This window comes from Barbus barbus, assembly GCF_936440315.1.
Source record: "Barbus barbus genome assembly, chromosome: 5".
Taxonomy (NCBI): Eukaryota; Metazoa; Chordata; class Actinopteri; order Cypriniformes; family Cyprinidae; genus Barbus; species Barbus barbus.
Genome location: NC_136733.1, coordinates 623864 through 636344, shown reverse-complemented (window position 1 = coordinate 636344; position 12481 = coordinate 623864). Strand labels below are relative to the sequence as shown.

At 42.1% G+C, this 12481-nt stretch overlaps 1 protein-coding gene across 1 annotated transcript in view; it reads right to left on the bottom strand.

Moving 5' to 3' along the window:
* Positions 1-12481, bottom strand: part of LOC306870488 (netrin receptor DCC-like) — a gene marked incomplete at both ends in the record, with an annotated part of 131807 nt that overhangs the window by 97503 nt on the left and 21823 nt on the right. Inside the window, 2 exons of the mRNA XM_079417801.1 lie at positions 6238-6374; positions 8485-8635. Coding sequence (XP_079273927.1) covers positions 6238-6374; positions 8485-8635 — 288 coding nt within the window. The remainder of the gene's footprint in view (positions 1-6237; positions 6375-8484; positions 8636-12481) is intronic.

Genomic DNA, 12481 nt, shown 5'->3' with positions numbered 1-12481 from the left:
AGGCGTAACTATTATTCTGGCTGTAGTGTTGTTGCTGCCGCCGGCGTCAAGTACATTTTCAGCCTGTAAGTACATTTTCTTATTTAAAGAATTCGCCACTGACGATTCAAACGTGAGTTTTGAGCAGTGTAGAGTAGTGCTTGTTGTTTATTGTTTCTCCGATCACAAATGCAGACATGGTAATGTTACGCAAAAGACAGTATAAGTCATTATAATCAGTAATTATGTCCCCACTGGATGCAACAAATGCCTCGTTTATAATGGGCTCCTCGTCTCGCCAGGACAAGCCATCACAATACGGTAAGGGGCGTAACATTTCCGTCACGTGCTTGAGGTATTCGGCCAATCATAATGCACTGGATAGCTGGCCAATCAGAGCACGCCTCAGAACGATTAGCTTCGTAAAAATCGACGCGTTTCAGAAAGGCAGGGCATAGAGGAGCAACAATAATGTACAGTATGCGGAAAATAATGTGTTTTTTGAACCTTAAACCACATAAACACATTGCATTACACCAAATACACAAAATAATGTTCTTTTTAGCAACGTCATATGACCCCTTTAATGCTTGCAAAATGATCAAATGGAATGTTCCCTTAACACTTATATAATCCAAAAAAAATTAAAAATTAACCAAAATGAACCAAACAACATCTTTTGTGAATCACAGAAGAAAGAAAGTCACAACATAAGGGTGAGTAAATGATGACAGAATGATCATTTTTTGGGTGAAATATCTATTAAATTTTCTGGTTTAGCCAAAATAAGCACTGCTTCAATATGTTTCTATAGGTCCAGTTTCCAACAAAAATAACTGTGTGATCTATATTGACTCCTATCGTGATTTAAAGGCATTGTTCACCCACAAATCCCCATTCTGTCATCGTTTTCATGCCATTAAAACCTGTATGACTCTCTTCTTTGTTCTGTGGAATATAAAATATTATATTTTGAAGAATGTTTGAACCCAAACAACACTGGAACAAACCGACTTTCATCATGGACAAAAACACTGGAACATTTATTCTTTAGTGATTCACAGAAGAACAAGTCATAAAGGCTTGAGCAACATGAGGGTTGAGGGAGTAAATGATGAACTGTACCTTTAAGAGGCAAGAGATGTCAAATGCATGCTGTTTGTAAAGTTTCAGAGTCTTTAGTTGAAGGTTTCAGGTTTGTTTCACATGATCACAGACGCTGAAAACAATACATGCTCGTTAAATAAAAGCTGTGCATTCAGAAATCCTGGTTTCTCATCCTCTCTCAGCTTTATATCCATGCAAACCTATATCTGTGCAAAAGCAGCGGCAAACTCATGATTAAAAAAGATCTCTGCCAGCAAGCACTCATCACATTCATGCATTTTAATCAAAAAACAGATTTAAACACTTTCTAATGAATGCGAGCCGTGTTTGGCCTGTGCATTCAATGCATCTGATTACGTAACGAGAAGAGATGACATCTAACGAAATGTGCCTTTAACGCATCATTACACTCAATAAACGCTGATATTTTTATTGAGTGTCTCACTGAACGTCATCTGAGGAGAACAGACGCCTGGAGATCAGCCAGAAAACTCTGAAATACCAAAACAAAGGCACAAAATAATTAACTTCAAGCACGAAGGAGGAACCAATTAAAAGTTCTGGAAAGTTTCTGACCACCAAACTTAGGTTTAATGAAAGGATTCGCACGTGTCGTGTGAAATAATTGCTGTACGTTTCTGTTTCCTACACTCCATCTGTTCTCTGACGCACACAGAGAGCTCTCGGTTCGAGGGCACTCACTAGTGTTCATCCGGAGCGGTGAGAGGAGAGACTGTGATGATAATGTTTGTGCAGCTGGGATCTGTGATGGGATGGAGGTTGGCGGCGCATGACGGCGCTCATGAATACTGTACTGCTCATGAATCCTTCAGCTCCACACACTGAGATCACAGCAGCTTTAGAAAGCCTCTGAGATCCAGCGTTCCTCACTAGAACATCTCGACCCGCTTCTACAGGACACTCTGGAGTCTGAACGCCACGGAAGCACACTTCAGACAGAAAACACAGGGCACCGACAAAACACAGGGACAAACTACACACTACATGAGCCACCTTACTTTATTCTAAACATATTACAGACATGTTACAAGTTACATCACAACATGATTTTTTGGGTCAAAAAATCACTGAATATTAAAACATAAGGTTGAATAATTTAAATCATAATATGATTTTTTTATATCAATATGATATTATTATTCATTATTAACTTTTTTTAAATGAATACATTTATTATAAATGATTAACTGTTTTGTAATAATTAAATAATTGCTGAATATTAAAATACTTTATAAAAAATTAATGAAATTAAATATAAATGTTTATAGGTTTTCTTTAAAATTCATATACGTTTGCAAAATTTAAATTTATTATTAATTAACTTTTTTTTTTTTTTTTTACACTAATACATTTATTATTACTTATTAACTTTTTCCATAGAGTGGAAAAATAGCTGAATAAGAAAATAATGTAAATAAATAAAGTAATATTAGTAGTAATATTAATTAACTACATGTACTTACTATACGATTAGGGTTATGATTAGGGTTTGTTTCAGGGTTATTTGTTATTATGCATAATTAATTGTTATTATAATAGTAAGTACATGTAACGTGTAACAAGGACATCTTAGAATAAAGTGTTACCCAACTAAACAATGTTATTCGAAATACTATTCAGATTATATTATTCAAAGTAACCATCCGAAGAGGATTTAAATTATTATGAATCCAGTGGATTATATAAAATTGTTAAAACTGTATAAATTGAAATGCTAGTTGTTTTAGTAACTTTTCGGTTGTGTTTGGAGTTCATCTTCTCTGTGACAGGCTGTGTTGTTATTGCTAACTAAAACTAAAATTATAAAAAATCGAGTTTAATAATTGAAATAAAGCTGAAATAAAAAAAAAATTAGGTGAAAAAAAAGTTAATTAAAATGAGAATATTTGCCTTGGCAATTAACTGAAAATAAGTTTAAGCTGAAGTACTAAAAAAATAAATGCATACATTCATCCATACATAAAAACTCCAACACTGAATGCACATGTGCGTCTGAAAGCAGATCATCTTCCACATTCATCTTTATTTCTGCTGAAAGAGTCTCCAGAGCACTGGCGCTCTGCTCTCACACGTCTGCTTTATTTGATTTACAGGCCAGAATAATAATAATAATACAGCCGCCGCTGGATGTCAAATATCCTGCGGTGGTTCTATAATTGGATTAAAGGCCAGAAACTCGCTGTAGAACATGAACACCTGAGAAGAGTCAAACCCACCGCATGAGAGAGAGGTGATGGAAACTGTGCTGATCGGGTTTAGTTAAAGCGCAGGTAACTTACACACAAGCTGGAGCGGTTTACTAACGCTTTGTGCATCAATCAATCAATCAATCAAAGCTGAACGCCTCTCCATGCACTGCACACAAAATAATAATAATAATGAATAAAAAATACAGCAGATCTGAGGAACAGAACTAACTGTTGAATAATGTATGACAGGTGTTTACCAGCGTCCAATCAGAACACAGAATCTCAACCTCTGCTTTGATGAATTAAACATCTACAAAAGCACAGTAAGCTCACATAATAAGAGCTGTTTATGAACACAGAGAACTGACATGGAGAGCAAAATAAAAACAAGAAGAAAACCTGATTTCAAAGAGCTAATGATCAAACAGAGAATCTCACAAAAGAAGATGAAACTCATGGAAATGAGAATCAGATCAACAAACGAGCGAGTCTCTCACCAAAGGTTCTCCAGAAGTTTCTTGGACATCTCTTTAATCCCACACAAACTCAAACTCAAACTCCTGCGTTCAGAACAACACATGAATATTAAAGTGTTCATCCACACGGACTGGAGCTAAAGAGACTCCATCAGCAGATGTTTGCAGCTGTTCACTCAGTCACTGATGGAGGAATATACAGTCACTGCACGTCTAACGGACTGGATTCATTCATTCCTCGTGTATTTATTTAGGCTTGCACTATTCTGAAACTCTGTATTATGACCACTTCTCGTGTTTATTTGCCTCTTTATGAATCGCTTGTTGTTTTCCTCACTTGTGGGTCACTTTGGATAAAAGTGTCTGGTAAATAAACAAATATAAATGTAACCATAACACCATATCAGCATTAAAGGATATATTCATGGAAAAATCAAAAGAAAAAAATATCATAACAACAATATTTCAATTAATTGTGTACAAAAATTTAACTATTATCTCTACAAACAAAGAAAACAAAAATATTACAAAGAAAGAAAGAAATAGCATATATAACTAGATAAAAAGTTTGTCAAGACAAACTTTAGGTTGCTTGAGAAAGCCTAATACTGAAAGTTTACAGCAGTTGTAAAATCTTGAAGTTTGAATATTTAGTTAGATGTTGATAACATGTTTCCAGCATGATTAGCATGTGTTTAGCATGATTAGCCTGTTACTAGCATATTGGTGGCATGATTAGCATGTTACTAGCATTTTGCTAGCATGATTATCAAGTGACTAGCATGACTAGCAAGTGACAAGCATGTTTTACTAGCATTATTAGCAAGTGGCTAGCATGTTGCTAGCATGTTTCTAGCATGTTAGCAAGTGACTAGCAAGTTGCTAGTATGATTAGTAAGTGACTAGCATGTTACTTCCATGACTAGCAAGTGATAAGCATGTTGGTAGCATGACTAGCAAGTGACTAGCATGTTGCTAGCATGTTAGCAAGTGACTAGCAAGTTGCTAGTATTATTAGTAAGTGACTAGCATGTTACTAGCATGACTAGCAAGTGACTAGCATGTCGCTAGCATTTTGCTAGCATGATTAGCAAGTGACTAGCATGTTGCTAGCATGTTTCTAGTATTATTAACAAGTGACTAGAATGTTTGCTAGCATGATTAGCAAGTGACTAGCATGACTAGCAAGTGACTAGCATGTTGCTAGCATGTTAGCAAGTGACTAGCAAGTTGCTAGTATGATTAGTAAGTGACTAGCATGTTACTAGCATGACTAGCAAGTGACTAGCATGTCGCTAGCATTTTGCTAGCATGATTAGCAAGTGACTAGCATGTCGCTAGCATGTTTCTAGTATTATTAACAAGTGACTAGAATGTTTGCTAGCATGATTAGCAAGTGACTAGCATGACTAGCAAGTGACTAGCATGTCGCTAGCATGTGAGCTGTGCTTGCCGTGGCAAAACTTGGCACTAGGCCGTCAGTAGAGCCTTCAGTATGATTGTAGATAGCCAACTCCCATGTCTGTATGATGTTGTAGAGCTGAGATATGGCTTCTTTATGTTGCTATACGGTTGCTAGGGTGCTCTATATGGTTGCTAGGGTGTAGCTGCACAGTCGCCATGGTGATACTTACAGACTGGTTTTTCAGCCCAAACAAAAGAGGCCACCCCCATATTTATACCTTTCTGGTGCTGAGAAATTGCTTATTCATGTGTTTGTTCAGTTGCTAAGGTACTCTAAATGGTTGCTATGGTGTGGCTATACAGTTTATGGGATGGTATTTAAAGACTATTTGACAGTCTGAATCAACAGAGCCCAACGCCATGTTTCAACAATGTTTTGATGCTGAAAAATAGTTTATGTCCTTTTACCGTTGCTAGGGTGCTGTAAGTGGTTGCTAGGGCATAGCTATGAAGTTGTCATGTCAGTACTTATTGGCTGCTTGATAGGCCGAGTCAAATGAGCCCTCCCCCTAGCCTCTGTGACCTCCTGATCCAAAGATATAATCTCACTAATTTTGTGCCGATGTTAAGTTTATGGGACTTTTTCGCCCACATTTTTTCGTCCACCAGACGAATACCGTACACTTTTGATCTGTTTTCAGTGGAGGTCTATGGGGTGGTTGCTAGGGTGCTGTAAGTGGTTGCTAGGGTGTGGCTATGAAGATCATAGGTCATTACTTATTACTTAAAAGATGAGTTAAATGAGTGTGGCGGAGTTACAGAGAGAGAGAGAGAAAGGGTTCCTAAGGGCCTGTGTGTGTGTGTGTATGTGTATGTGTGTGTGTGTGTGTGTATGTGTGTGTGTGTGTGTGTGTGTATGTGTATGTGTGTGTGTGTGTGTGTGTGTGTGTGTGTGTATGCAGGTGAGTAAACGCAGACAGAATGATCACATTTGTCTGTATTCCAGTAATGAGTGTGTGTTTTCTGTGGCTCTGAGGGTAATTAAACAGGAATAAACTCACCGAGCACGGAGAGCTCGCAGGATGCAGAGATGTTCTGCTGTTTGCTGTGAGCGATGCAGGTGTATGTTCCTGAGTCGTCGTCTGTGACGCTGCTGATCAGAAGGTTGCTGCCGCTCAGGAGAAAGTATTTCTTTGATCTGACGGAGAATCAGACACAGAAACACTATCAGACTCGACAGACGCAGCAGAGATGAAGAGAAAAGAGAGTCGCTGCTCTCGGCTGACGATAACAGAAGATTAATAACATAAAGATCAGCTGATTTAGTGATCAAATATACTATAGTACCATCAGTGTTCGGAAGGTTACTTTGGGAATGTAATAGGTTACAGATTACAAATTACACTACTTACTTTTCAATTACTTTATTAAAGTAATGTAACTGATTACATTTGATTACTTTTTGATTACTTTTCTGAATTTGTAATGTTTTCAACTGTTTCAAACATGTAAACCGGGCAGGGTAAACCTTATGGTGCGTTCACACCAGACGCAAACGAAGCGTTGAGCGCGAGTGATTTACATGTTAAGTCAATGCAAAGACGCAAATAGACATCCTGCGGCACGAATTGAGCGTTTCGGGTGTTTGAAGCCTGCCAGAAGCCCCTCCCTGATGCGAATTCGCGTCTGTTGTGAAGTGAATTTCACGTGAGAATGAAGCGAGTAAACTAAAATGTTCAAGCATCCAACTACTCGCGAATAGCGTGATTTATTCGTGCAAGTCGCTTCTCGTGTGAACACACTGTTACAGTAATACTCAACACTGATTACTGTCACACTTTTGAAATCCTTCATCACTTGAATTAAGATTATATTTCAATTTACATGGTGTTTGCATATAAATGTATCTTAGCAGTGTGTGGAGACAACCACCCTACAATGATAAAAGTCCATTCACTCCTGTTTTTAATCCCCCAAAATCCTAAAGAGTCTCAATTATCAAGCCGTTTTGATTTTCTGAGCAGTATAATGTCATATTGCTCAGGCCCCGCCTACAGCCGCTGAAGTGCTGTCCAGTATTAGCATATTTTCGCCTTCAGCCAGTTCATTCCATCATTTTCTCCACACTCCAGCAGCTGTAGAAACAATGTCTTGTAAGCAATGCAGGTGTTTTGTAGTTTTGTGATGTAGAAGAACATAAGAATAACATAAGGTGTGAACAGAGTAAGGTAAAAAGGGTGTTGTTTTACACAACCACTGAGGAATTGAGAAAGTATGTTGCAGACTGTCCATGAAGACCCGAAAGAATCAAACCAACTTGTGGAAGATCAATGTCCCTTTGAAGCACATCCACCACAAAATCAGACTTACTTTGAGATCATTCTGAGGTTACATACATTTTTAAAATCATAACAAGAAATATTGGTTTCACTTTATTTTGATGGTCCCTTTAACACATTCTATTGACTATAAGTAATGTTGCAACTACATTTCTACGAACTCTAATTAGTGTTAGTTGTGTATTAGTTGACTGGTAGGGTAAGGGTTAGAATAAGTTAACATGTTCTTGCAAACTTACTTATATTCAGTAGAATATCTGTTGGGAGACCATCACAATAAAGAGTTAGTAGAAATGAAGCAGACAGTCTACTAATACTCTGATGAGAGTTTGTTGACATGTAGTTGCAACATTACTTATAGAGTCAACAGAATGTTCAAAAGGGACCATCAAAATAAAGTGTTACCGAAATATTTTATTAGCTATGATACTGTTTTTGAAACCAAATCTTTGCATAGCTATGGCAGGAAACACTGGAATCTAACAATGCCTTGGAAAAAATAGTTGATCTTTAAAAAATTAATATGCATATATAGGAAATAAAAGAGTTATCGAATAAGCATGTTCTAAACTCCTGAAACATTGGTGTTTCATATTTTAGAGCACTCACTGCAATGTATGAAAGAAATCAATTAAATCTGTATGTGGGAGTGTGTGTGACAAAAGCTGATGTAACCCCCTTTGTAATCCTTAACATTAACTGTAATTTAATTAAACTTCTTTTTCTCAGTAACTGTAACTGATTACAATTACTTTTATTTTGTAATTAAATTACGTAATTCCATTACATGTATCTAGTTACTATCCAACACTGAGTACCATTCAAAATTATTTTCTGACTCTTAAAACTTTTAAAAAAGTCTTACCGGCCCCAAGCTGTTAGCCAGCAGTGTAGCTATAATGTAATTCAGCAGCAGTTTGTGATGATGTTTGTGCTGATCTGGTGTGTCAGTGATGTGTTTCTCCTCACCTGCTCTGGATCAGCTCGCTTCCTCTCATCCAGTAGAAGGATGGGTTGGGATAGCCGGAGGCGGAACATTCTAGAACCGCATCTCTGCCCTGTAGAGCCGTGACCTTCTGAGGCCTCTGGAGGAACGTCAGCGCTCGCTCTACCCCGGGCTCTGCACACACACACATTAGATTACACACATGCATCTGATTGTTTATTCTCGCCATCAGCACCACACACACACAGGTCAGCAAGCATCTCCTGAGGCGTATGTGTGTGTGTGTGTGTGTGTGTGTGTGCATGCATAATCTGAGCGCTCCTGCACACACACACACACACACACACACACAGAGGTTTCACGTCTAGTTGCATGTCTGTGACCTCTGAACATTCAGCTCAAACGGTGCTGTGTTCATGTTCTGAAGCCTGCAGCGGCGTTTCCTCCCAGAATGCTCTTCTTTAGCCGTCTCTCCCTCCAGAGATGATTCCTAACGGCCCTGAGCCAAAGATCCAGCATCATGCGGACAGAAAACAACCCAGTCAGCTCTGGCCGGAGGGGATTCCAGCGTTTCTCTCTATTCTCTAGCCCTGCACCTGCTGTCTGAAAGCAACTGAGACGATTAATAAACGCAGAAGGAACATTCAGATCTCAGGAACTCAAGTCTAGACTCACACATCCAGACTTGAGAGTATCAGATTAAACTGTGATTCCTCAATCATCACTTTCAGAATTTCATCATTCATGAAATAAATAGAAATCGAAACTTGAGATGGAGTTTCGTTCAAACGTCTGTTGTTGTTCATCTAGATGCATTAAATGTCAACAGTCTTACTAACGATCACAGCAGGGTTTCTGTTCCTCACGACAGAGAAACCAGCTCCTGAAGAGCAACACTGAGATATGAACACAAATACAGCCTGTGTGTTTACACTCTCATGTAGAGAGGTTTTCCAGCCCAAGAAATAGTTGTTTATGCTTGTGGAACAGATCAGTATAAATGTGTTTCTGCATCAGTGTCTCAGCAATGGATGCTCTGCAGTGAATGGGTGCCGTCAGAATGAGAGTCCAAACAGCTGATAAAAACATCACAATAATCCACACCACTCCAGTCCATCAGTTAACATCTGGAGAAGACAAAATCCAGCATTAAGATGTTTTTAACTAAGTCCATAATCCATAATAACTCTTCCTCCAGTGAAAAAGTGCATCTCCTGTTGTCTCTCACATTAAAATCCAGTCTCATATTTGTTTAGAGCTGTTTTGTCTTGTAAACACTGCTTGATTTGTGCAAATTTCTCCCCTGATTCAGATCAGAACACTTTTTCTCTGGAGGAAGCATTATTATGGATTATGGATCATATTAGAGTTAAAATGCTGGATGTGTTTCATCTTTTGTCTTCTCCAGATGATAACTGATGGACTGGAGTGGTGTGGATTATTGTGATGTTTTTATCAGCTGTTTGGACTCTCATTCTGACGGCACCCATTCACTGCAGAGCATCCATTGCTGAGACACTGATGCAGAGACACATTTATACAAACCTGATGAAGAAACGTCTCGGTTACGTATGTAACCCTCGTTCCCTGAAGGAGGGAACGGAGACGTAACGTCAGTGTGACTGACTAATGGGAACTCGCTCGAGAGCCCAATCACCTTCGAGTGTTAACAAAACAAGCCAATGACAGTTGGCGTGCGTGTTTCGCCACGCGCACCCCGCCCCGCAGTGCGGGTATAAAAGGAGAGCGCGTGCAAACGCACATCAGTTTTTCGCTGAGGAGCCGAGACTGTGTGCCCCGGCCGTACAGCGGTGGTACAGCAACTATGGCGACGGGACGTTACGTCTCCGTTCCCTCCTTCAGGGAACGAGGGTTACATACGTAACCGAGACGTTCCCTATCAGTCAGTCACGTTCGACGTAACGTCAGTGTGACTGACTAATGGGATCCCTTGGAAAACGCCACTATTGCTGACCCCCTCCAGTGCCCTGCGGAAGCCGGCAAGTCCCCGACACCAGTTGGGGTGGAAGATAGGACAAGGCCTAGGCAGGGATGACAGCCACTGCTGTTCCGTACAGTGGGTATGGATACACTGGGAAAGCGTACCACAAGTAGGGGAACGCTACGGAAGCCACATCCTGCGTAAGGAGGTACCACGTGGCAATTACACATATGGACTGACCAAGGGCAGTACTACATATGGAAGTCTCTGAGGTAGACTCAGCCAGCCTGGGGTGAGATAACAACACAGCAGAGACGGCAGAAGGTCTCTGCCAGGGAAAGACACGGGCTCACCGTGAGGGGAACCGCACCGTGGAAGAATACACATGTGGGACCACCCGAAGGGGAATCACTACACACGGGCACCTAGCCCAGCACAAGGGCTGACCTTGGGCAAACACACGAGTGCTGGACCTGGCGTCTGGCGTTCCGCCACGCCTGACTGCCGAGGGTGCGGGAGGAACTTCAACAGGGTTCGCCATGGGGAACTGAACTGAGAAGCAACAAGGCGCACGTATCCGGTCCGTAGAGGGGAATGGCGCAGCAAGCGAGATTGACACCGAGCAGTGTCCCAGTGCTACTGGCCGTCTGAGCCAAGTACACGGGAGGACACGGGCTCTACACGGAGATTATAAAATCTCGCAAACGTGTTAGGTGCCGCCCAGCCGGCAGCTCTACAAATGTCTGCTATCGAGGCGCCCCGCGCCAACGCCCAAGAGGAAGCAATGGCTCTTGTAGAGTGTGCTCTCACACCGAGGGGGCACGGTAAGCGCCGGGCCTGATAGGCCAAGACTATAGCCTCGACTATCCAGTGGGCAAGTCTTTGTTTGGAGACAGCCTTCCCCTTCTGCTGTCCCCCGAAGCAGACGAAGAGCTGGTCTGAGGTCCTGAAGCTCTGCGTGCGGTCCACGTAAGTGCGCAAAGCGCGGACGGGACAAAGCAGAGCAATGGCTGGGTCTGCCTCCTCCCGGGGCAGCGCTTGCAAGTTCACCACCTGATCCCTGAAGGGTGTGGTGGGAACTTTGGGCACGTAACCAGGCCGGGGTCTCATGACAACGTGAGAGTCATCCGGCCCGAATTCTAGGCACGAATCGTCGACCGAAAATGCCTGCAGGTCCCCTACCCTCTTGACCGAGGCCAATGCAGTGAGGAGCGCTGTCTTCAATGACAGAAACTTAAGCTCTACTAACTGCAGAGGCTCAAAGGGCTCCTCCCTCAAGGCCAACAGGACCAAGGGGAGATCCCAAGAGGGTACCAGATGAGGGCGCGGAGGATTTAACCTCCTCGCCCCTCTGAGGAACCTGACGACCAAGTCGTGCTTCCCTACAGACTTACCGTCTACTGCATCGTGATGTGCGGCAATAGCGGCGACATACACTTTGAGGGTGGAGGGAGACAGCCTTCGCTCCAACCCATCTTGCAGGAAAGAAAGCACGACCGCGATCGGGCATCCCCGGGGGTCTTCCCGACGGGAAGAACACCAATCGACGAACAGGTTCCACTTCAGCCTGTAAGCGTGTCTTGTAGACGGGGCTCTAGCTGAAGTGATTGTGTTTACTACCGATGGAGGTAGCCCACCTAGAACCTCCGCGTCCCGTCCAAGGACCATACGTGGAGATTCCACAAGTCTGGACGCGGGTGCCAGAGGGTGCCCCCTCTCTGAGAAAGGAGATCCCTCCTCAGAGGAATTTGCCAAGGAGGGGCTGTCGCGAGGAGCATGAGTTCTGGGAACCAAGTCCGACTGGGCCAGTACGGTGCCACCAAGAGGACCTGCTCCTCGTCCTCCCTGACTTTGCACAGGGTCTGCGCGAGAAGGCTCACTGGGGGAAACGCATATTTGCTTAGGCCCCGAGGCCAGCTGTGTGCCAGCGCGTCCGTGCCGAGGGTACCCTCGGACAGGGAGTAAAACATTTGGCAGTGGGACGTGTCCGGGGAGGCAAACAGGTCTACCTGAGCGTCCCCGAAGTGTCTCCAAATCAGCTGGACTACCTCGGGGTGGAGTCGCCATTCTCCCGGAAG